Here is a 26,787-nt window from a genome sequence, read left to right on the forward strand (position 1 = left end):
AAATACCCTTCATTATTATTTAACCAACTAAGTATTTAATTGTACATTAAATGCAAAGTAAGGACGAAACTGTCATTTTATTATACAAAATTATTGGTAATTAATGATTTTTTAAATCTGTATGTTTTTTTATGTGTTGACAATAATATTAGGATGGAGAGAGTAAAATTTTACAAAAAAATGGTTGAAAATTTAATGATAGTATAGTCGGCTAAGAGTGCCATTATCTTTTGAATTGACCAGGGTTCTATCTTTTAAATTGACCGTAAGATTCTTGTAACTACCAACTTTTACTTTTTTTAATCCTTTTTTATTCCTTATTCATGTTTTTTTCTTGATTAATTATTTTGTTTCTCTGATTATTTTTAGATTAAAAATCAATTTGTTATAATTTTAATGATTGTTGCTTATATATATAAAAAATATTTTTAAAGGTTTATTATTATTTTTGGTTCATAACCTTTAAAATCAAATGCATCGGTCCTGATATATATATATATATATATATATATATATATATATATATATATATATATATATATATATATATATATATATATATATATATATATATATATATATATATATATATATATATATATATATATATATATATATATATATATATATATATATATATATGGAGGAGGGTTGAATTGAGAAAAAAAATGTTGAGAATTTGAGAATCATTTTCAGCCAATCATTTATTTTTGCCGCAAAAGCTTCCAACATACCGACGAAAATGAGAAAGGAATGCGTATGTGTTTTCCAACAAAACATGTTTCCTTAAACTATAATAATCATTACTTTAATATGTACAAAAACATAGTTTTTATTTATTTATTATTTTTTTTTTATTTTGTAAGGAATTATTTTTATCAAAAAATAATTTTAAATATATCAAAATTCATAATTTTTTATTCTCTATAAATAGACATCTATATTGATATAGTTTTAAGATAAAATAGAATTTTTAATTTTTTTTATAGTTTCAGCTTTCGTTATTCATAAGTGAATAAAAACGAATCAGTTTTTTACTACAGTACATCGTTATTCACTTATGAATAAAAAATATGATTATTTTTTTACAGTTTAATATCATTGATATGTGAATATAGCATATAATAAACATAATATATTCATATTTAAATATTAGACGATGTGTTCACTTGTGAATATTACATAGTATATTCACTTATGAATGTTAGATGATATATTGACTTATGAATATTAGATGATATTTTCATATGTGAATATTATATAATATTAAATGGTATATCACATGAGAATAGTATATAGTATATTCATTTTTAAATATTAGATCGTATATTTACTTATGAATAATAGTTCGTATTCAAGCAGAATTGAAGGTTGGATTGAAGAGCAAAAAACGAATTTTTTTGTCAACACGTGTTATTGACGAATATCGATAATTGATTAACACATGATGACGTTGATCGAGAATTTAATTGAAGAACTCTGGATGATTGTTGAAGGTTGGAAGAGAAATCTGGATGATAAACGATCGATTAGAATGAATTTCAATTATTATTTAATTCTTTAAACTTACGTATTTGTGATTGAATGCTATTATATCATATTTACAAGTTTGTCACCGTGTCATATATATATATATATATATATATATATATATATATATATATATATATATATATATATATATATATATATATATAAGTATTTTTGTGTGTATATATACACGTAATGTGCGTATAAAGTTCGTTGTTAATGATTAAAGCACAACTTGTACCGTCATGGTCCCCCATTTTTTTGTATTCAACTTTAGATCCTATGTTTATTTTTTTTAAAGAATTTCTCTTTATCATATTTTGATACTTTTCAAAAATTTATCAAGCCGTTTGTACATTATGCATTAATATATATTCATAATAATCTCATATCAATAGAAAAGGTGACGCATAAGCCCCTATGGGTATTTAGGCTTTGATCGGACCCACCTGTTTCCCAACTAGTCACTTTAATCGGAACCAAAGCTATTCTCGGATTTGGACTACTCATTTTATAATGGGATAATGACTTGAAAGGGTAATAAGGTTTTCAGCTTGTCCGTATTAAATCACTAAGGTTTTTTTTGTGCGTATTAGACCAATATGGTTGTTATTACCATTTAGAAATAGTCATTTTACCGGTTTTAACGGGTAAAAAAGGACTATTTCTAAACGGTAATAACAACCATATTAGTCTAATACGCACAAAAAAACCTTAGTGACCTAATACGGACAAACCGAAAACCTTATTACCCTCCTAAGTCATTAACCCTAATTTTAAAGACATTGAGAATATATGACCATCAACAGTAAACTACTTCGTTTAGAACTCGCGTCGTCCCATATAACCTGCTACTCCTCTATATGGCAAAGCTCTTCATCTATAGTCGTCCCTTTAGGGACATCCGATAAAATTGGAACGATACAGAGAAGATTAGCATGGCCCCTGCGCAAGGATGACACACACAAATCAAGAAATGGTCCAAATTTTTTTAACACTAATTCCCTTTTCAAATGCTAATAGAGTTCAGTTGTAATTCTTACGTTTCAGTAGTTCATCTACTGAAGTCATAATCAGACAACATGTGGATTCTATGGTCAGATTGATCTTCTTGTTGATGTCTTCAACCATTTGTGGCAAGTAAAAGGGATCTTTCTTTCTATAAAGTCTCCTTTAAGTTTTTTACTTTTCCTGTCATTAAGTTTCATGCTTTATAAACTTCCGTTTATGTGTTGTATATAGTCTGTATATGTTTGTTTATGTGTTGATTTTGATTAATTTTGCAACTTCAGTTTCTTAGTTCATGTTGTGGTTTTGCTTTTTATAAAATAATTGATAATAGACATCATCTGCAAGTCCCTGTTGGTTTTACATTTCCATTCGTTATCAAATGTAGACATTGATGGGAGGTATCAAAGTGAGATTTTGTTTTTGTACATATGGATGTGTTCATGTAAACATTTAAATGACAAAAAAGAAGTTATTGATAAAAATGTTGCATATTTATGTAATGAAGACCATCAATCATAAGAGTTTATGGACTTAGAAGTTCTGGAAGGGTTGTGAGATAAGTTTAAATGGAAGCAACTATTTTCAGTCAAACAAATCAGTTACATTGATTAGTAAGCATGTTTTCTAAATAATTAGGGTTAATGACTTAGGAGGGTAATAAGGTTTCCAGTTTGTCCGTATTAGGTCACTAAGGTTTTTTTTTGTGCGTATTAGACCAATATGGTTGTTATTACCGTTTAGAAATAATCCTTTTTACCCGTTAAAACCGGTAAAAAGACTATTTCTAAACGGTAATAACAACCATATTGATCTAATACGCACAAAAAAAACCTTAGTGATCTAATACGGACAAACTGGAAACCTTATTACCCTCTCAAGTCATTATCCCTTTTATAATACTAATTTACTGAAAGTAGATATTCAATAGTTGTGACATGACGATATACATTAAGAAGAGTGAAGAAAACCAAAACAAATAATAAATATAATGTGAAGGAGACATGTAAATCTAGTGACGGCCCCATAAATGTCTTTGGATGGCTTTACAAGTTAGATTCTTTAGGAGGACCGGAGATGATAGTTGTGATGTATATAATCTTCTATTACCATTTTAAAACATAATTGATACATTTTTTTTCATAATTTTTTCCCTCCTATTTTCCGTAAATATCTGTAGGTTACATATACTGAATTAAACGGTTACTTATGATCATCAAATAATTTAAGTTGTGTTTTTGTGTTGTTTGTCGATTTGTATGTGAATTGTGGTGGGGGCATGGACATTCAAGGATAAGATGTCACAATTAGGTACAAGCTCTAACATATTTTTATTTATTTATTTATTTATTTTTGCAATCGAAGTCCACAATACTCACCTTATAATAAATTGGTCCGTAGTTTACATCATTTTTTTTACGACGCTTGCAATTGTTGGGTATTATTGCATAACTGTGTTGTACATTGTTATTAGGGAGGAGGAAGTCATTCTCTTCCAACCCACTGAACTACTGTCATATCAGTTTTTGTCTTTCTTTTTTCTTCATCTTTCCTAACCCACAACACGCGAAATTTTATCTTTCTCAATCAACTCAACACATTCAAGTACAAAAAATACAAAACAATTAAGGTACAAGTCTTAAAACACATAGTACAAGAGAAAATGAGAGAAAGAATATAGAGAGAGAGGATGAAGTTGGTTAGTGAATCCAATTAAACAACCCATTGAAGAGGGAGTGGTACCGACAGTAACTCTATTGCTAATTAAGATTTTACCTTGATTGTTTTGTATTTTTTTTAATTGAATGAGTTGAGTGGGTTGAAAATGATAGGTTTCCGTGTGTTGTGGATTGAGAAAGATGAAGAAAAATGAAAGAGAAAAACTGATGTGACAGTAGGTTGAGTGGGTTGGGAAGGAATGGTTCCTTCCTCCCTTATGCATAAGTCTGATACATAGTATGTATATTGTTATCCCAATTGAAATTACATTGATTTAAATGTAATGTAATTTTTATCGGGAATTATTTTAAATTACATGGTATGAGAGAACCCTTTTTCTTCCTATTCCTTACCTTTCAGCTCTACCCTAGCCGTCAACACCTTCATCGATGTCCCTCACCTCCTCTTCTTCTTCTCTTTATTTTGACTTTCTCCTTATTATCTTATGTAATGGTGGCCGACAACCCCTCATTAAGCACCAAACCCTGCGACATCAGAAACAATAAGCACATGTTCCCTCATCTGTGATCTCTATGAACTCAATTAGGATGTGTAGCGATAATTTTTTTGAAACACATTGCATCGAGTATGATATCATTGACCACCTTAACAACACATCCAACCCTACTGAAATTGATGTTGTCAAATGGTTCAAGTTGGATTTATTGGTCAAAATAAGTATTTGTAGCATAATCACACATAAACTCCTTTTATATGATCCTGATCAAAAGTACTACCCATCTATCTGTTTGGACTAGTCCTGAAGCTCTCTTTCGGGAAAACTAAGATGCTAGTAACATCAATCATTACTGTTAGCGTGAATATTTTCCCATGAATTGGCATTGAGCCCTCACGTATATTAATACCACTCTAATACATAATGGGCTAAATACAATGTTGGACAGCCCAACCAAATACAAACTAAATATAAGATATATACAGATATACATCTAACATCCCCCCGCAGTCCGAACGAGAGGTCACGGACGAACGTTCAGACTGGACCGAAAGTCAAGAAACAGAGTAGACGGTTGCCCCTTGGTAAAGATATCAGCGTATTGAGATGAAGATGGAACATGAAGAACACGAATCCGGCCCAAGGCCACTTTATCACGCACAAAATGGATGTTGATCTTGATGTATTTGGTGCGTTGATGCTCAACAGGATTGGTAGATAGATAAACGACACTAACATTGTCACAGTAAACAAGAGTAGCAGTCAGAGGAGGGTAAAAGAGCTCTCGGAGTAAGTTACGAAGCCAACTAGTCTCGGCAACGACATTCGCAACACCACGATACTCTGTTTCAGCACTAGACCTGGAAATGGTACCCTGTCGTTTGGAAGACCAAGAGAGAAGATTCTGTCCAAGGAAGACACAATAGCCAGATGTGGATCGACGAGAGGTAGGGCAGCCTGCCCAATCAGCATCAGAGTAAGCAACTAAACCATGAGCAGGAGAAGCATAGAGTTGTAATCCATGATCAAGAGTGCCACGAACATATCGAAGGATCCGTTTGAGAGCAGTAAAGTGAGGTTCTCGAGGGTCATGCATATATAGACACACCTATTGAACTGCATAAGATATATCCAGCTGAGTGAAAGTCAAGTATTGAAGTGCACCCGCAAGACTACGATATAAGGTAGGATCAACAACAGGAGGGCCTGAGCCATCAAATTTGGCAAACATTTCGACTGGAGTTCGAGTAGTTTTGCAATTAGACATTTTAGCACAGTCCAAAATTTCTGTGGCATATTTCTGTTGAGAGAGAAACAGACCATGACGATCTCGAACGACAGATATACCAAGAAAATAATTGAGAGCACCCAAATCAGTCATGGAGAATTCGGCACGTAAGGTGGTGATAATCTGTTGTAAGAGACCTGTGGATGAAGCAGTCAACACAATGTCATCAATATAAAGTAAAAGATAGGAAATGTGACCCCCTTTGTTGTAGATGAATAAAGAAGAATCAGATTTTTTGTTAGTTAAGCCGAACTGAGTGATATATTGAGAAAATCTGTGTTACCATGCACGAGGAGCCTGCTTGAGACCATAAAGAGATCGTTGTAATAAGTATACATGATCTGGAGCAGAGGGATCACGAAAACCCGGTGGCTGATGCATATAAACTGTTTCCTGTAAATGGCCATGAAGAAAAGCGTTCTTAACGTCCAACTGATGAACTGGCCAACAATGAGAGATGGCAATACTAAGAACTGTCCGAATAGTAGCAGGTTTAACAACCGGACTAAAAGTTTCATCACAATCAATGCCTGGACGTTGGCTACGTCCATTAGCAAACAACCGTGCTTTATATCGAGCAAGAGAGCCATCTGCATTAAGTTTCTTTTTAAACAGCCAAATACAATTAACAACATTAGCATTTTGAGGCCGAGGTACAAGTACCCAAGTCCCATTAGAAATAAGTGCATCATATTCATCTTTCATGGCATTACGCCAATTAGGGTGTTGGAAAGCTTCAGAATAGTTTCTAGGAAGAGGGGAGGGATTAGAAACTATGCCGCTATGAAGGTTGAGACGGTCAATGGGTTTATGAATACCAAGTCTAGCACGAGTGGTCATAGGATGAGTACTAGAAGGACCCGACATGGTGGACCGGTTATGATTTAAAGGAATCGAAGGGGCAGTTGGAGTTGCAGCAATGGAGGAAAGGGGAGCTGTCGGAGCAGCAACGTCGACAGGGATGTTTTGGTCGACAGAGACAATGATGTTGTCGGTGAAGGTGTCACAGACAGGAGACATAATAGGGGGAGATGAATGAGAATGGGAAGTGATGGTGGGATCATTAAAGAAATTGCGGGAGTCAGATATATTAAGAAAATCATAAGTGGGGGGATAGTCCGGGGTCATTGAGCCGAATGGAAAAATGGTTTCATCAAAGGTGACATGTCGTGAGATGATTATTTTTTTAGAATGAAGATTGAGACAACGGAAACCTTTGTGATTAGAGGGATACCCGAGAAAGATACATGGGACCGATCGATGCTCAAGTTTATTGATTGTAATGAGGTGAGGATAGTGTTGGATTAGTGTCTAAGTCCATAACTATTTTGGTATGTACTTGACCCGATGGTGCATGGTCCTTTTGGGTTGCCTTCACCAAAGCAACTTGATTGGAGAAATAAAAAAAGAGAGAAAGGTTATTATGATTTATTCATATGTTATAAGAATAATATATTAAAGGAGAAATCATATTTGTTTAATTAATATTGGTCAATAATTAATTAGGAATTAATTTTGTGATCAAGTGTAATTAATTAAACTAGAGGGGCTGATTTGTAATTATGTGATAGTTACAAAATAAGGTAAGGATTATCTTAAATATAGGGTGAACGAATTTAGGGAGATAATGCCTTAGAATTCGACTAGGATAAGGGTTTCTAAGACTTATCTTATGGTTACTTGGTGGGCAAGCAACTAGATAAGGATAAAGACTAAAACCCTAATCTTTACACCTATATAAACCCCCTAAGGCTCATGAATTCGTCTAAGCCTTCCCAAGAAGTCCTAAGGATGAATTCCTACCTCTCTCCTCTCTCTTTATACCTTCTCCATTTGCTCTTGGTGTTTGTAAGCCATTAGAGGAGTGACACTTGTGACTCTAAGCCTTTCAAAGTCAATTCAAGGAGGAATTAGGATTGTTATTGCTACATAACAATCAAGGTAATATCTTAAACCTAAGTATATGTTAATATCGATTTCCATATGCTAGAATTAGGGTTTATAGTCTTGGATTCAAAGCATGTACAACAGAGAAACCTAGATCCCAGCATTAGGGTTTGTATGAGCACATAGGATGTCTTATGACTAAAACCCATCAGTGGTATCAGAGCCTAGGATGGTTTCAATTGTATTGATGCATTGTATATCTAAAAAAACTCGTTTTTTTTTGGTGTTCTAGAGGCTGGACTCGCCGAGTCCATAGCTGAACTTGCCGAGTCCAGGGTGACTCGACGAGTCCAGGCTTGACTCGACGAGTCAACTCGTCAGATAGTGCTTATCTCGGGATTTTTTGCTGTTTTTGCATATGGATAGTTACCTTATCATGTTAGATCAATATTAATCCGATTATATGATATATTTGACTATATTTTTTATCTAATTGAAGATATTTATCAATTAATAAGATAATTGTTTCCTTATAAGATAATTGATTAATTATTTTGAGTAAATTGATAAATTGTTTTGCAAGAAATCATTAAACAAATCAAATATGGATAATTATGTAATTAAATGTTAGTTTAGATTATTTGTTATTTGATCATTGTTGTTATGAAAAGTTTCATATTTTACCCTTTAGGTTTTATAGTTTAAATTTGAACCCAAAGGTTTTATTGTTTTGAAATTTAAATAATTGAAACCCTAATGTTTTTGAAATGTTTCAAAACTTGCCCTCAAGTTTTGGAATTTAAAAGTTGATTAAAAGTTAATTAGGAATGTTAAATTCTAAAACCCTAGTAATGTTTTGAAAAGTTCAAATACACCCTTATGGTTTTATTAATTAATTAAGGAGTATAATTAAAAGAGACTTAATAAATCCATAAAAGTCAAGGTTAACCATTTAATTGAATTAAAAGTGTAATTGTTAAAGTTAACCACCTAATATTTTAAAAGTGTAAAAATGCACCCTATACTATATATAACATTAAAAGTCTAACATTATATATATATATATATATATATATATATATATATATATATATATATATATATGTATGTATGAGTAAAAGTCAGTCTTACCGTTAGTAGGCCTCATTCACGAAGCTGGTCTATAAGGGGTGTTTAAGGAAATTGCCTATAAAATGACGATCGAATGGGTATCCACTCTTACCCACCGCACTTTTGACTAGTGGAGGGTCGTTAGCCGAACGGGTAGGATAGGACAAAACCTTCCATTATAAGTATAATGAAATACAAAAGTAACTAAATGTTTTTACAAATTCCCAATCTTAGTTACTTAGGCAAAGTGAATTGATGCAATTCCATGAAATTACACTTTGTGCCCTTGCGAAGACATTAGTGGAGCGTGCGTGGTTTACCGGCACACTAAATGGTTCTAAGCAAAGGTAGCAAAGGGTGACTCAATGTTTGTCATAGTTCGGTGGAGCGTGTGTGGTTTACCGGCACATCGAATATGTGACTGTAACATGTGAGGGAACCATGTAACTTTGCATGGTTATTCACACCCGCTTTGTGATCCTCGGCATCCCAGTCACAAACGAGAGGGCATATCGAGATTTAAACATGCCATTGAAATGTTCAATGAATCTCAAAGGATCTAGGAGTTTTCATAGATTTAAAACTTAAATTTCTTTTTTGTTTTTCATGGTGGAAATTAGTGAATCGTCATTCACTTACCTTCAAATATTCTGCAACTAGATTACGACATCCCTTTTCTAGGTTGTAGCATATTGTGTTGGGTACTAGCCTTAGTATCTCATTTGGGTGATTTACTAAGGACTCAATCAATCAATCAATCAACTAACTTGAATTTGTTTCTCCCGTTTTGTAGATGTCAAAGTTCGACAACTATGGTCTTCCCAAATCCCGTGGAACAAGCATTCCACATGAAGATGATATTCCACGATTCGATCGAGGAACAAGAAATCATGCTTCACTTCCTCCTCCTCCAATTATTCTCCCTAACCCACAAGATTGTAAAATTGAAAGGTTCAATATCACTCAAGCCCTTTTGGCAAGTAAACATAAAGAAAGAAAGTCGGTGTGTGACGTCTTAGGGATGAAGTCACACATTGATAAGTTAAGAATGATGGGATCCGTTGTCAGTGAAGAGATGGCTTTTGATTAGGTTCTTCAGTCACTTCCTAACTTGTATAGTGAGTTCGTAAGAGAGTACTATATGATGAACCACGACGTGACCCTTATTGATCTCACCTATATGCTTATTGCTACTGAATCAGCAATGGTTTGGCGCAATAGAAAAGCAAAGTTGATTGGTGAATCTGCCTTCAAGACCTCTATGGATATAGACAATGGCAATGAAAGACATGCAATGATCGAAAAGTTTGATCATAAGAGAAAGGCGATGGTTGAAGTAGTTCATGTGTTGTTCCTAAAGAGTCAATTTGCTTTTATTGCCAAGAGAAGGGGCATTGGAGACGAAGTTGCCCTATTTACCTAAGAGATCTAAGAGATGGGAGAGTCAAAAGTATGACTACGCTTCAGGTAAAATCCACTATCTAACTCCGTTAAGTTCCTATTCATTGATTCTTAATACATGATGTGATAAGATTGCATTTGAATGTTTTGCAGGATCAGTGAAAAGAAAGGAAGCTTGATAAAAGAGCAAGATGAATCTAATCACAAGAGATGGATCTCGATCGCATGGACTTGAAGATTGGATTTTGAGCTTAGATAGTTATGATAAAAATTTTCCTTTTACATAGTTTTCAAGAGATTTTGCATTGTAAGGACAAATGTTTTTCCGCTGCTTTTATAAATAAAATAAATTTTGACTTATTTATTTGTTTACTTCCTTGCAATGAAATCGTTATGAAAATTGATGTTTGCATATTTCTACAACGAATGGATATGATTCTTAGTTATGTTATTTATGGAAATGTCGAGAATTTACCAAATAGGGAGAGTTTCTCATCGCCCAAAGTTTCAATTGGACTGAAATTTGGAATCACGCAACTTGGTTGCATGATGAATGAGAATTTTCATATTTGGAAATTAGACAAATTCGTTGACAAAGTATCAAGTGAAGGACGAGGAGATCGAGTACACAAAGTTGTGTGTTGATCAAGTTCACCATAAGAGTAACAAAGATATTTGTCATGATTTACTAAAGGCTTAGTAAATATGATTACACTTACAAGATTAAGTATAATTCGGAATTGATTAAAAGGGTTTAAATCAATAGCAAAACGAATCAGAATCAAGTAGGCAGAAAGATAAAAGTTTCTCCATTCTAAGAAGAAAGGAGAGTACCTTTTATGCTTGATGATAAGTCTTTATGATTAAGAACCATATCTCAATTAATCCTCTAAGTAAGTCTTAGTACAATTGTATGTTTAAGAAGAGGAATCAAGAATTGAAGAAATGGTTAAATCAAAAGTCAATCATAATTCGTTCCAATAACAAGTCTTAAAGTTAAGATTGTGACAATGAGTGAAAAGTATTAAAGGTTTATAACATTCATCAAATGTGGAAAGATGTCTTGGATAAGTGTTTTGATAAAAGCTACACTAACTCTTGAATATTTGGTTGTCAGCAAATGTTTATTGACAAGAGAATCTTATATGTCAAGGAGTCAGTGGGAGTCTTAATGGTCTTGAAAGGTTTCAAGAACAAATCAAATAAACCTTATCGATCATCACTAGCACACGAGTTGAGGTTTACAACCTATCGTGTTAACATTATTTTGTTTCTGTGCTGTTTCCAATTGAGTTAATTATGCATGTGAGTTCTATGAGTTCTCATTTTGAATGTATAAAAGGCAAGGCACCTTGATCAATGAAAGGTACATTGATAGGAAAAAGGTGAGATGCTTAACTACTTGGAAGACGTGGTGGGCAGCTGTGCTACCATAAGGCAAGAAATCAAGATTAAGAAAGTTCGTTCCATATGAGTTTGAATTTGTCGTAAACTTTGGTTTTAACAAATTCACATGGATAGAAACATATACACCGTTTAAATCTAAGTGTCATAAGATTTCCTTCTTCATGAAAATGATTGTGAGGAAATGCTTTCACTAAGAAAGATTTTAAGAAGATAGTGATTGTAAAATTGCATTCTCAAATTCGATCATGGTTACGGTATCCCTTTCCATAATTTGAATTGTGAGGTTTGAAAATTAGTCTTAATTGTTTAGACACACATATGAACTATCGAAGGCAAAGGTGTACAATTTCAAGAGGCCTTGATAAAAGATTATCAAAGCATTAAGTTTTAGAAACATGGACTTAAGAAATTCAATATGTATTGTTTTTCTAGAAGTTAAGATGTTTTGAATACATATCGAAGCTAGTGGGAGCATAAGTGTTATTTTTTTTATAGTAATCATGATGATAGTGGGAGCATAAAAGTTATGATTGTATGATTATTAAGGAAATTATTGCAAGTTGGCAATATTAATTATAGAAAACAAGAGTCATTCCTTGCAAAGTTGTACGGATGGAATAGTTGTTTTGCTATAATTAAGGGAGAGAATATTATGCTTCATTTCAAATCTAAAGGATTAAGTTGAGAAATGTTGATAAATTTAGTCAAAGGTACATAGTGTGTTCTTAAAATTTCGATTATGATTACGGAATTCCTTTTCACAATTCGAATTTTGAGAACATAGCAAATAAGACATTATGCATCGTGTCCCATACGCTTCGGGTATAGGATCGATTGAAAATGCTTTAATGTTTGACCATTCTAATATTTTCAAAATGTCTAGCGCATTTAGAGGGAAAAAGGACTAGAATAGGTTTTGACTAAAATAATTAAACAACTATCAAAGGACAATCCAAAGTTCGACGAGGATTGGTTGTTTGTGAGTAGTTGGAAGCATGGTATTGAATGGACCATATCGACATTATTATGAATAGATAAGATTCTATTAAGAATAAGTTGTCATATGGAAAATATGGAAGCGTGTCCATATTGGGAATTGAATATTGAAAATCTATGTCTAGATTAGAAACTTTTATGCAAAAGGATGTTCAAAGGAATGTACTTTGAGTGAGAGACATCATATCTAAGGAATTGTCTTGTAACAATCTCTGATAGAAGATTTTGTAACATCATTAGCAATAGTCTTTGTGACTTTGGTGCAGTGACATTACGAAAGAATCATTGCATAGAATGTTAGAATCTAGCATATTCTATAAGTAGCAAGAATTTTGATATTCTTTCACTTATGAAAAAGGATTCGGAGTTGTGAAATTAGAATGATTCAAAATGTGTTCAATGTGATCTATTTCACAAAGTAAGAACCATAGGTGAACATTGTGTGCATGCTAGGAGCATGGGATAAGTGTTGTAATTCAAGTAAGAAGTTGATTACCCGAAACGACAAATAATGAGTAATCGATATGGTGATAAATAAAAGGAGTTTTATTCATACTCAAAGGGTTGAGGCCATATGGAATTAGTATTATTCTTGTGTTTCACTTTGCATGTTTTGACTTCCAGAATAATTGAGTTTATTAAGAATAGTCGAATTATTCAAACGGGCCACAGTCGTTCATATATTGGAAGTAGATATGAACGAAGACTGTCGTGAATTGGTGTGTGGATTGTTTAAAAGAGTATTAGACATAAGCAAATGTTTGCTGCAACATTCATGAGTGCTTATGAATATGAATTTGAGCATTGGATTAAACCCACGTTCACTTGGATCACTCCATGAATTGTATCACGAGTGATTGGTGAGACGATAACATCTTATATTCTTGAAACCGAGATCTGTGAGTTGTATCTTGCTAATCGGTTGCACATTGATAATATGTAAACGCACTAGTAACTTGGTGTTATAAAACATATTGTTGTGTGTGATTTGGTTAGTGAGTGCAAGCAAGCATTGTATCAAAGTTTATCCGTTCCTTTTATCCAAGGTAGGATAAAAGCGATATCTTTTGGGCCCCTTGATGGTTTAGTGATGACAAACGTAAATGCTCGGCCGGGCTAGGGCTAATTTGATTTGTTCAATTAGTCTGTCGTCATAAATCAGAAATCGAGAAGTAGTACAAAGAGAATGATTAGAAATCATATCTCATATGATATCTAGAATGGAAGAATATATGATCCCTTATCTTAAGGACACGCATATCTGATAGGATCAGAGTTAACAACGGCTTTGGAAAGCTACGATTGTAGATCAGGATCTGAAGTCATACGCATAATAGTTATTAGACTTATCCAAGTGGGAGACTGTTGGATTAGTGTCTAAGTCCATAACTATTTTGGTATGTACTTGACCCGATGGTGCATGGTCCTTTTGGGTTGCCTTCACCAAAGCAACTTGATTGGAGAAATAAATAAAGAGAGAAAGGTTATTATGATTTATTAACATGTTATAAGAATAATATATTAAAGGAGAAATCATATTTGTTTAATTAATATTGGTCAATAATTAATTAGGAATTAATTTTGTGATCAAGTGTAATTAATTAAACTAGAGGGGCTGATTTGTAATTATGTGATAGTTACAAAATAAGGTAAGGATTATCTTAAATATATGGTGAACGAATTTAGGGAGATAATGCCTTAGAATTCGACTAGGATAAGGGTTTCTAAGACTTATCTTATGGTTACTTGGTGGGCAAGCGAATAGATAAGGATAAGGACTAAAACCCTAATCTTTACACCTATATAAACCCCCTAAGGCTCATGAATTCGTCTAAGCCTTCCCAAGAAGTCCTTAGGATGAATTCCTACCTCTCTCCTCTCTCTTTATACCTTCTCCATTTGCTCTTGGTGTTTGTAAGCCATTAGATGAGTGACACTTGTGACTCTAAGCCTTCCAAAGTCAATTCAAGGAGGAATTAGGATTGTTATTGCTACATAACAATCAAGGTAATATCTTAAACCTAATTATATGTTAATATCGATTTCCATATGCTAGAATTAGGGTTTATAGTCTTGGATTCAAAGCATGTACAATAGAGAAACCTAAATCCAAGCATTAGGGTTTGTATGAGCACATAGGATATCTTATGACTAAAACCCATCGGATAGCACAGGCACTCGAACACTCGAAGATTAGAGTAGGATGGGTGGTTGTTGAAGAGTCTGTGAAATGGCGTGTCATTATGGATAGATGTGGATGGAAGGATATTTAAGAGATGAGCGGACATATGGAGGGATTCCACCCAATAAGTGGGGGGAAGATGAGCTTGGAAAAGAAGTGTACGGATCATATTATTTAAAGTATGAAGCATCCGCTCAGATTTCCCATTTTGTTGGGAAGTGTATAACGAATCTGTATGCTATTGGTGTCACAAAGTTGATGAAAGAGAGAGTTGTCATATTCTTTTCTGTTATCACATTGAAATGTTTGAATATCAGTGTTGAATTGATTTTTGACATATGCACGGAAATGAAGAAATTTGGAGAACACATATGATTTCAGTCTAAGAGGGTACACCCACACAAAATGAGAAAATTGGTCAATAAAAATAACATAATATTTTATTCCACTATGACTTTGCAAGGGTGAAGTCCATACATCCGAATGAATAACTTGAAAAGGAAATAAAGCATGAGTTTTAGATAACGAGAAAGATAAACGAGTATGCTTGCCAAGTTGACACGCATGACAAAGAAATGACGAATCATTTTTATTACATGAAATGGAATTTATAGAAATTAATAGTTTCAGAATAGGTTGACTAGGATGACCGAGTCTTTGATGCCATAATGATGAGCTGAGATTGAGAAAGACTTGAGGACTCGGTTTGGTGACTGGGTAAAGATCTCTGGTGCTATCACATCGAAGGAGGGTGCGTTTGGTGAGAAAATCCTTCACAGAAAAACCAAACTCGTCAAATTCTATAGAACATTTATTATCACGAGTAAATTGATAAACAGAAACAAGATTTTTAATAATTTGGGGAGTGATAAAAACATTTTTTAAAATAAGGGTGTGAAATGGGTTTAAAGCAAGAGTATAGTGAGCAATTTTGGTGACAGGAATACAAGATCCATTACCGACTAAAACTGATATATTTGAATTAGTGCATTTATTTTTAAAGGACTTGAGATTACCTGAATCGGCGTGAAGATGAGTGGTTGCCCCGGTCTCCATATACCAATCTACATTGCTTGGGTCTTGAAGAGTCATAGTGTTAAATGTTTGCGGTAAAGTGGTCGGTTGATCCATATTATTCGGGTATTAAAACCATTGCCAGCTGTTGGACTGGTTATTGGGCTGCTGAGACATGGAGAAAAGAGCTTGCTGATGGGCTAAATTCGAATTGGGCCATTGGTGTTGAGAATTTGAGTAATGATTATTGGGCCATGGGAATTGTTGAATTGGTGGAGAATGTAATAGCCCACGATGCTGCTGTTGACCTTGAATCTGCGACGACGTCATCCAGGGAGAATATCCCCCTCCCCCCAATTTTGACCGCGAGCGAAGCCTCCGCCTCCAGATCGTCCCTGCCTACCGCCACCTCTCCCGCCGTTCCAACCTCCCCTGCCGCCACGTTGATTCCGACCACCACCTCTACCTCCGGTGTTATTTGATCGAGAATGAGAGGGGCGATTTTGGTGCTCGGTGGTGAGAATGGTTGGTGAAGATGCATTGTCTTGATGTGAGGCTTGAATGTGACGGGAGTGATCTTTTTCCATGGACCGTTCTTCAAGGGTTAACATGGAGCGCATCTCAAGGAAAGTAGGAAATGGTTTTTGATGTCGAATGGTGGGGACGACATGGGCAAATTTCTAAGATAAACCATTGATGGCATAAATAACGAGGTTTCTTTTGGATACCGGGGATCCAATATTAGCAAGAAGATCAGAGATGGACTCTATACGTATATAATATTCCATAAATATAGAATCGCCAATGGTGATAGAACAAAGTTCATCATCTAATTCCATGGCTTTAGGCTCTTTATTCTCATGAAATAGGTCTTCAATAGTCTTCCAAACATCTGTTGTAATGGCGTTGGGTTTGAGAATAGATTGGAGAACGGATTGAGTAAGTGTTCCATATAGCCACTGTTTTACAATATTGTCCACTTTTTCACATTCTGAATCATCTTCAATTTTAGCAGACCCATCAAGATGACCATATAATTTGTATCCAATGCAGTGATTTTTAAAAAGCTCTTTCCAGGAATCATAATTCAAGCGGTCGAGATCGAGAAGAAGGGGGACATAATACTTGATATTGGTTATCCCGTAGATTTTATCGTTGGGACTAGGTTTGGGATTAGAAGACTCTCCGGTCATTGTGACGAAGAAGAAGAGAGAAGATGAAGAATAAAGGTGAAAGGTGAGAAAAATACGACCACATGTATGGATCGGCTAGGGTTAGAGGGTAGAATAGCCTGATACCATGTTAGCATGAATATTTTCCCATGAATTGGCATTGAGCCTCTCACGTATATTAATACCACAATAATACATAATTGGCTAAATACAATGTTGGACAGCGCAACCAAATACAAACTAAATATAAGATATATATACAGATATACATCTAACAATTACTCACTAATTTTAGTGAACGAAGCTACTTTCAAGCTTCTCCTAAACATTGATGCTCCTATTCCATAACACACTCTCATCTCCTACCTCGTTAATATGTTACCCATAAACTATAACAACATTATTGTGATCATCATATTGGGATTTTTAGGTTACAATCAATATGTACTAGGTTACAATCAATATGTACGTGCATAATTTCACTTAACTCTTAAGGTACATGCAACCTAGTGGATCTACGTATTTTCTCAATCAATAGCAGCATACTTATGAAATAAAATTTAAACCCTATGAATCAAGTTCATAAATAGAACCATATACCTTATTGTAACGCCCGCAGATCCGGGCTAGTCAATTTAAAGGCAATAAACGTTAAAAATGACTTTTTGGTAGAAGATTATTTAGACTAAATAATCTTAACCAAGTTATAGTATATATCACAGGGGTTCCGTACATATAATAAACGTTGAAATCCCAGTTATACCGAAGAAGTTATGACCTATCAGAGTTCTACGGCTAAACCGGCACGTCACTACGTAACTTAAAAACTGAATTTTCGATAAATTACTTTTCAGCCTTAGGGATCTAAATGAAAGTCGTAGTATATGTTAAATTGAAAACGTACATAAAGAGAACGTCCAAATATGACTTTGTTTGAGGAAGTTAGGATTTTTCTAAGATTTAACGTAGTAGTACACAACCCGAAAATTGAATTTTAGATCGATCGATTTTTATCCGGCACAACCTAAATGATAATTAAAATCTAATTAATAGGAGTTCAACGATATAAAGACAGTCGAAATGGATGTCAGATGAAAAAGTTATGAATTTTTAATGGATTTTAACAATTTAAGTCTGTTAAAATTAAGTTATGCTAACCCTACTTTAAGTATAACTTAAGTTTAAGTTCAATATCACTATAATGAAATTATATATATATATATATATATATATATATATTATAAAATATAATATACAAGGTGTTATTATAATATCATTTAGCTACTCGCGGCACAGGGAATTTGATTTGAAGAGCTGCATAGGGTTGTTGGGTTTCGGAAGTGCTTAAATGCCAAAATGGTCCTACCCTCCGGTGTTTCATGTCTGGCCCTTGTTTGTACATACTAGTTGAAAGTATTTTTTAGCACTTATAAAATAATATCGCTTGTAAATAGTTGCGATAAATATTAGACTAAAATCTAGTGGTAATGAAACTAGGTTTCATCGAAGGAAAATAAAATTTTTGGAAGTATTAAATATCTGTTAAAGAGTCAAATATATATTAAACACTATTAAATATGTGTTTCATGAACATGATTTTAATACAAGTATTAAATATCTGTTAAAGAGTCAAATATATGTTAATGAGTTTATGTGTGAGTGAAAGATGTGTGCAAATAGCTACACCTAATTTTATATTTATAACGTAACTAACTTAACTAACTGAATTGCACCTAGGCAGTGTACCAAGTCAAATTATAGAATAGTCGGGTAAGTCGAGTGTCGATCACAGGGAACGGTTTTGACTAATTAATCTATCTACTACTAAATTAACCAAATTATTAACAAAGAAATGGAATTTATCTAATTTTTGAAGTTTAGATGAACTTAACTCTTTAACACAAATTCAATCAGTTACTAAAAATGCTCGCAGTTAGTTCGAATCCACTTCTTCTTTCTGGTTAGCTAACAATTATGGATTATCAAAGTTGGTTATCTAATTTTGTATTATCTTGATAATTTATGTATAAATTTAACAATATTTAACTTATCATGTAAAACTATGCATGGTCACACACAATCAAACACAAAACTAGTTATGATTATGAATAAGCTATGTATATTAGGCAAACATAATTATGGTCATTACTTATGCTCTCTAACACAACTAAATTTACTTTCTTCAATTACTTACCTAATATTTGGTCGATCCTAGCTCTTTCAATTTAATGTTCACTAAATCACTAGGTGTCAAGTTTATGTAATTTAATTATCACTAAGCTACACAGATCATGAATATAAGTAACTAAAGAATCAAATATTAGCATGCTAGGTATTAACAATCAAACACAAACTCATTACCAACTAAACAAATCCATAATAAATTAACTAAACCATAAGTCGAAGTTTCATCTAGCTAAACAAGAGTAACTAAATTTAGCTACCCATACTCAAAATCAAACTTAAACAAGTCAAAGTAATAGACATGATTAAAGTACCAAACGTTTGAACTACTTATGAACTCTTCTCGTTTTGTGTTGAAACCCTATTCCAGACCTTTTTCCTTTTTGAAAATCGTCTCCTGGAACTTTTCAAACAGCCAAAAAGTATCTCAAGTCGTAATGGACAAGGATATATGTACTTTTTGATTTTTTTCAAGTTCACGTCGTGAATCAATAAGTCTCGCGACGTGAATACGAGATATACGTGTTCGACAAGGACTCTTCATTCTGGTGCCTATCTTCTAGAATACTCCAACTCACGTTGTGAATCTAGACACCTCACGACGTGAATATCGCAGATTTCGTGGGTTTCTTCTTCTTTCATTCTCCAAGCCTCCAAAGTTCTATGTTTTGACAATTTTCGTTCCTTTCTTCGAAAATGTTTCTATTTTGCTGCAAAATATAAATTAAGCTTATAAGTACCATTATTCTATGATAATAACCAAAATATTAATAAAAATATAAATAAACATTGCCTAAAAACATGTATAAATATGACAATATCAAAATACCCCACACTTATACTTTGCTCGCCCTCAAGCAAATTTAACCATTTTTAATTCAAATATTCATCACCAACATCACATAGAACGATCCAACTCAAACTTAGCCATTATGCCAAGAACTCAATACATGCATTTGTGCCTAAAATTTTCCTAAAGACCCCCTCAATTATAAATACTAACAATCCTCATAAACACGCACCCACTTCTTTTGAACAATACTCATTTTATGCATCCCTCCGAATCCATCTACATAAAACTTTCTAACCTCAAGGTATTTTTGTAAAGCTACCCAAACATACATAAAATAGAGAATTACAACTTTAAGATACCACAATATGGAGCTCTTGAATTCTTCATCTCTTTGATATTTGATCTTCAATTTCTTCAAATTCACCATGTTTTTGTGTGATTTTTTTGGTATCTTCAACTTTTTATTTTTCAGAATTTTTGATCTTTGATCTTCATACTTCATAGCTCCAAAAATTCTTCAAATTTTCTTGTAATTTCTCTCCTTTTTTACATGTACTCACTTTTTTTTTTCACTCAAAACCTACATGCTTAAGCAGGGGCGCTTAACTTCAACTCTTATTAGTTAATGCATTAGTCTTCGTGCAATGACTACTTAAGCTTTCCTGGATACATATTTGGTAAACGATGCTAAACATATTGAATCCCCCAAACAAAGCGAGGTTGCATTTTTATCCCATGATTTCACTAGAATAAAGGAGGCCACAAATGCACTATAACGTATATTGGCTCAACTAAACATTTGAGCTCTCATCGGATCACCCCATATAATAGCAACAATTTAAGTTCAAATTATTATTACTAGATTAACTAATATTTCAAACCTATTAAAATTTTACCAAATTTTCTAGCAATTTATTTTTTACTTTTTCGACCCCCTACCCCACACTTATTACATACAATGCCCTTATTGTATGCATAAAATAAATTAAAAGCAATAAAAGGGAGAAAAAGAAACAGACTCCCCCTGTGAATAGTAGTGGCGAGATCGAATTCCATTCGTGCGGATAAAATGTGTATTTCGAATATGGACTTGAACTTGGATCTTGATCATTGCGAGATATATAAAGAGCCAACAAAATACCGAATGAAAACTTCAATCTGCAACAAAGGTGGTGTAAATCTCCAAGCAAGAAGAATAATGTGGCAAAGCATACATCACATTATATGGTGGAGAAAACAAGCAATAAATGTCGTCATGATAATTAAAAAAGAATGGTGGTGATGCATGTAGAAAAGGCGAATAAAAAGGCTCCATTGTTGTGAGAATATAATAATCATGACATGAGAGATATTGTTCACGACGTGAGGTCGTTAAATCATGAATTCTGAATCCCTTCGTAACCGAGCTCACAATGTGAGGCATAAAGCTTCACGACGTGAGAACTGGGCAAACAAAAACTAAAATAGTGCAGCTCCTCTTCTAAAATTATGCACTCCAATCAATGTCTTAATGAATTAATAATCTTCTAAATGCAATATTTTATGACTCTTCTCTTGACTAACCCCAAACTTATTTCCAATTATGGGTCTCGATTCTCTACACTAGACTCTAAACGATGCTTGCCTAGATGTATACGCTCTAACTCGAATTTCCTTCCCGAGACTCCCTTAGCAAATCTGAAATTTAACAACCAAAAGGAAAAATAGAAGTAACATAATAACGTAACAAGAGTTTAACAAACCAAACAAGTTCGAAAAACACACAAACCAAATTAAACTAAAAACTAAATAATCAAAATAAAAACGATCAATCGTCTTCTTCATCGTTATGTGCTCCACTTGTTCCCGCTCCATCGCCTCTTGGCATCCACAGTTCTTCCCACGTCAGAGCACCAAGAACACCGACAGAGCTTCGCCAGTTCTTAGGCCTTTCTGGCTACTACAAAAGATTCATACAGAACTTCTCCAAAATCGTTAGGCTACTCACTACCTTGACCCAAAAGGGAGTAACCTTCAACTTGTAAGATAAACAAGAGGTTGCCTTCCACACACTAAAGCAAGCCCTATGCAGTGCCCCGATCTTGTCTCTCCCAGAAGGAACTAAAAACTAAATAATCAAAATAAAAATGATCAATCATCTTCTTCATCGTTATGTGCTCCACTTGTTCCCGCTCCATCGCCTCTTGGCATCCACAGTTCTTCCCACGTCAGGATATACGGGCACTAAGGTGGCATGGTGGGTGGTCGCACCACATTCATATGAGAGAACATGGTTTCAAGCATTTGAGTGTTGTAAGTTATCCCACCGCAATGATTGTCTAAATAAGAACTAACCTGAATTTGAAATGGCTCGGTGGGTACTCCACCCGCATATTGTTGCTCCACTCTACAAACTCTCTCCATGTCTCCCCGGGCTCTCACATTTCTCCTTCCTCTCGGCATCGGTTGCGGATGTTGCTCGGGTTGGTCGCTTGGTTACTCATCACCATCATCATCATTATCATTCATAATCCCCCAATGTTTTCCCTAATTCCTTACTACCCTCATCGTCTCCAAATATCCCATAGTAAACTCGTTCCCCTCCATACAAGTGAAAGAGCGGGTGATGTTAGGAACGCTCAAACCATAAGACCAGGCCAAACATGTGATAAAGTAGCCTCCACAAATAGGGATCCCAGGGTGGGAACTCGCGACATATTCCACCAAGTAGCGGGCCAAGAAGTACAGAATGTTGCAACACACTCCCAACTGTAAAATCAACCATAAAAGGAACAAATTTATCTTGGTGACCTTATCCCCATGGAGTTTGTAGTGAATATAAAATGTGATAAGGCGATGGATAAGGCGCTGAATTGGTGATTTAATGTTGCTTTTCGGTGACACACACCGAAATTGAATACCCCAGGTGTAATATTGCTCCAAAATTTGAGCCTTGATGCCTATTCTCGTACCCTTTGGCAGCCTCCCTTAAAAATAACACAAATTCTGGAGTCATGTCTTTGTGGGCCTCATATAACTCCATCCTCCAAGAAAACTCCACCAAACTGCATTCTTGGTATTCTCCCCCGAGAAGAAAAACCAAGGCTTGTTGGAAAGTAGGAACTTGGACATTCTCATGGAATGCCACAGTCAATAAGAATTCCACAGAAAGCTCCTTGTACACCCTCTCCTAGATAGCAAACATATTATGCCACCCCTTGCATGTAAAAGAAAATCCGTTCCCCAAAAATAACTTTGTGAGATACTGGGACAGGCGATCAACAAGCCCAACCTCCCTTAACCTTCACCAATTAATTGTAAGGGCAACAACATACTCTCGATTGTACAACCATCCTAACCGGTTGTTCCAACGCATAAAAACATCTCGTAACACGCTTTTTGGAAAAACATAAAACGGGTGCAAGTTAGCCACCCCTGCTGGAAACTCGCGTCTTGGATCCATTTCTTAAATTGCAGATTACGTAAGCAAAAAGAAGAATTTATGTTGGATTCGACCAAAATTGGGAAGAGGGGGGGGGGGGAGGACTAGAAAACAGCTTCACTTCGTGGAGAGTAAACAAAGTGGTTGGGTCAAAGGGAATCTGTTTCTTTGTTTGTGGTCCCGTTACCTTTTCAAAATTTACGTCTTGAATTGTAAGGATTCACGTCATGAGTTATTGTGGGCTGAGAATTGGGCCATTCAATTAAGTAATAAGTGCGCTGGAAATGTATTGGGCTAACAAACAGAAGTTCGTAAGTCTTCCGTGACTCACGTCGTGAATCCTAAAGGATTCACGATGTGAATACTGTCTGAACATATAATTTTTTAATAAATCCTACATTTTATTAACTATATGATCGATTTTTCTAAAAACTAAAAATGCAAAAGCTAAAAAGAAAAAAGAAAAGAAAGTCCAAACCAAACTCGGGTTGCCTCCCGATAAGCGCTTCTTTTTTATGGAGTTGTGAGCCGGACTTCGTGCCTCCTACGTTGAGTTTTCAGAAGAGTCCATTACCACCTGGATTTTCTGCTCTTTCCATCGCCTCTTGTACGCTTGAACTCGTCTAATGTACACCTTCTTTGAATTCTCCTTTTTAGCTTTCACTTCATCTACATCGAGCTTGCGTATGATCCTTTTACTCTCTAATTTTTCATCACTCTTATTAAGTTCCATAGGAATCTTTTCTTCCTTCACCACTGGACTCATCTCCTTGGAAGTAGCCTTGTCTTCATCACTCGACAAATCATCGCTATCCTCACTCACCAAATTTGTTGGTTTTGTGTAGGCAATCACTTCAACTAAAAATACGACAAATTCTCTCAGTTTTGTTCATTTGACTTGTTGAATTGTTTTGATTTGTTCCTCCATTAGCTTCTCTAACTCTTCAAGTTCATTCTCTTCATCTATATTGAAAACCTCTCCCCGAACATCTCTTCCTTGGAAACCATCTTCTATCCCAAAAGTTTCCTTTTCATCGCTTATCCTCAAAGTGAGCTTGGACTCGCGAATATCAACCAAGGCACCAACGATATTAAGTAATGGGCGACCAAGAATAATGGGGACATCGAGATCTTCTTTCAAATCCATAATCACAAAATCAGTTGCGAAAACGAATCTCCCAATTTTTACTAATATGTCTTCTACAATGCCCCTTGGTTGTGTCACTGAACGGTTTCCCATGTGAATTGTCATTTTGGTAGCCTTTATCTTCTTAATATTAAGCTTCTTGTAAAATGAGAATGGCATCAAATTTATGCTAGCCCTAGAATCAGCTAAAGCATAAGTCTTTAGATTGTTCCCAAACTCACATGGAAGAGTGAGGCGTCCAGGATATCCCATCTTCTTTGATAACTCTCCCAACACTACCCTTGAACTTTTCTGACTTACAACCACCTTTGAATTTTTCTTCAATTCTTAACGAGATTCCATTAAATCTTGTAGGAGCTTTGCATACTCGGGAATTTTGGATAATGACTCAATAAAAGGAGTATTAATAGGAATACCCTTTACTTGCTTGATAAACTCCAGATGTTCCCTTTCCCGTGGACTGAGATTATATCAAGACAGGACTGGTAAAGGTGGTTGATAAGCCGGAATAGTTACATAAATTTTCTATCCAGACTAAGCCCACGACGTGAGCATATCGAGCTCACATCGTGAGTCTGGTACTTCAACAACATCTTCATTTTCGAGCTTTAACTTCTTTGGCTTTGGTCTGGATGGCTTTGGCTCCTCCTCAAGTGCTTCTAAAAACTCATAGATTGCCTCTTCTTTAGTCTCGATCATCATAACATGGGATTGAGCGTTATTTTCTGAAAATTGTGAGGATAATTTGTTGCTCACCAAAGTAGTTAGTTTAGCAACTTGGACTTCTAGATTATGGATCGATGCTTGATGATTTTTATTGAGGCTTGCTGGTAAATCATCATTTTGTGCTGTTCTTTCATCATTTTCATGTGTTCCTTTAGCATTGCATCAGTATCATCATGCATTTTCTCGAAAGCTTCCATAAATCGGGTCAAAATGTTTTCCAAGTCTACTTTCTTCTTGGCTGGTGGTTGCTCTTTTTAGTAGAATCCTCGACATGTCTGCTTATATTTCTCTTCGTTTTGCTTCTTGTATTCATCATCTAACAGCCACTCCTTCTTTGGTTTTCGCAAATCCTCATCATACTTATCTCCACTCAAATAACAAACTTGAGCCTTTTTATACCCATTATCATCTAAGCTGCAATTCTTGGTCAAGTGTGGACCATTACATCTTTCACATCCAACTCTTATAGCATGTATTGCTTGATCCATTTTGCCATCGTCCTGTCCATTGTATCAAGCATGGCTATTATAGCAACCATTTCTACAGAATTTTCAATCCCTTTTCCTTTTATTCCCTCACTTCTTGGATTGTGATACTCAAGAGAATGCTATGCAAATTCTTCTACTAGCTCCTTAACTTCCCCTGGATTTTTCTTGGTAAGTGGTCCTTGGGAATCAAGGAGTTGTCTTGTCATGACATAACACCATCATAGAAGATCGACAATTCTTGTTGTATATTGAGGTCATTTTGAGGACAATTTCTCAACAATCCCTTATAGCGCTCCCATGCCTCATAAAGTGACTCACCCGGATTTTGCTCAATATTTGCTATGGCCTTTTTGAGTTTAGCTATCTTGGAAGGTGGGCAAAAATGATCTAAAAACTGTTTGCACATTTGGGCCCAAGTAGTGATTGCACCGGGTGGTAGTGCCTTTAGCCAATCTTTAGCAACTCCTTTAAAAGTGACTGGCAACATCCTTAGCAAGACTGTCTCTCTTGGAACATTTGGGATATTGAAATAATCTGCTATGTCATTTACTTCATTCAAATGCTTGTAAGCATCCTCGTGATCCTTTCCAAAAAATGGTACATCCCTAAGTGCAATAAGGATGTGTCCTTTCAGTTTGAATGGGCAGTTGCAGGAATTGCAGGTTGTATTAGGCCAGGACCAGCATCATCTCGAATTCGCTTTTTGTAAGCTCCCATGGACATATCCAAAATATCCGCCATTTTGTTATCAGACTCGTCTTCATATTCGCTTCTATGTAATTCAAATTTGGGCTCGGTATCGTATTCAGTATCCTTTGGGTTTGGATCTTGCTCAAAGCTTTCTATCTTGCTTTTGT

General features: G+C 34.8%; 1 protein-coding gene and 2 non-coding genes across 3 annotated transcripts; 2 read left to right on the top strand and 1 right to left on the bottom strand.

Moving 5' to 3' along the window:
• The first annotated feature begins 2,418 nt into the window (after window positions 1–2,418).
• Window positions 2,419–2,521, top strand: LOC145044378 (U6 spliceosomal RNA). Its single transcript, XR_013681333.1, has one exon. It is a non-coding gene; the product is annotated as a U6 spliceosomal RNA (small nuclear RNA).
• Window positions 2,522–16,679: 14,158 nt separating this feature from the next.
• Window positions 16,680–17,192, bottom strand: LOC145040048 (uncharacterized). The gene has a single exon (XM_078988041.1). It carries the CDS (start codon window positions 17,190–17,192, stop codon window positions 16,680–16,682), a length of 513 nt encoding a protein of 170 aa, XP_078844167.1.
• An 8,989-nt stretch (window positions 17,193–26,181) lies between these two features.
• On the top strand, window positions 26,182–26,288 carry LOC145044468 (small nucleolar RNA R71). The gene has a single exon (XR_013681418.1). It is a non-coding gene; the product is annotated as a small nucleolar RNA R71 (small nucleolar RNA).
• Window positions 26,289–26,787: the final 499 nt, after the last annotated feature.

The sequence above is a fragment of the Lactuca saligna genome, chromosome 4 (genome assembly GCF_052625555.1).
Source record: "Lactuca saligna cultivar CGN05327 chromosome 4, ASM5262555v1, whole genome shotgun sequence".
NCBI lineage: Eukaryota > Viridiplantae > Streptophyta > Magnoliopsida > Asterales > Asteraceae > Lactuca > Lactuca saligna.

Coding starts and splice junctions, on each gene's coding strand:
- LOC145040048 (XM_078988041.1), bottom strand. CDS start 17,192: ATGACCGGAGAGTCTTCTAATCCCAAACCTAGTCCCAACGATAAAATC.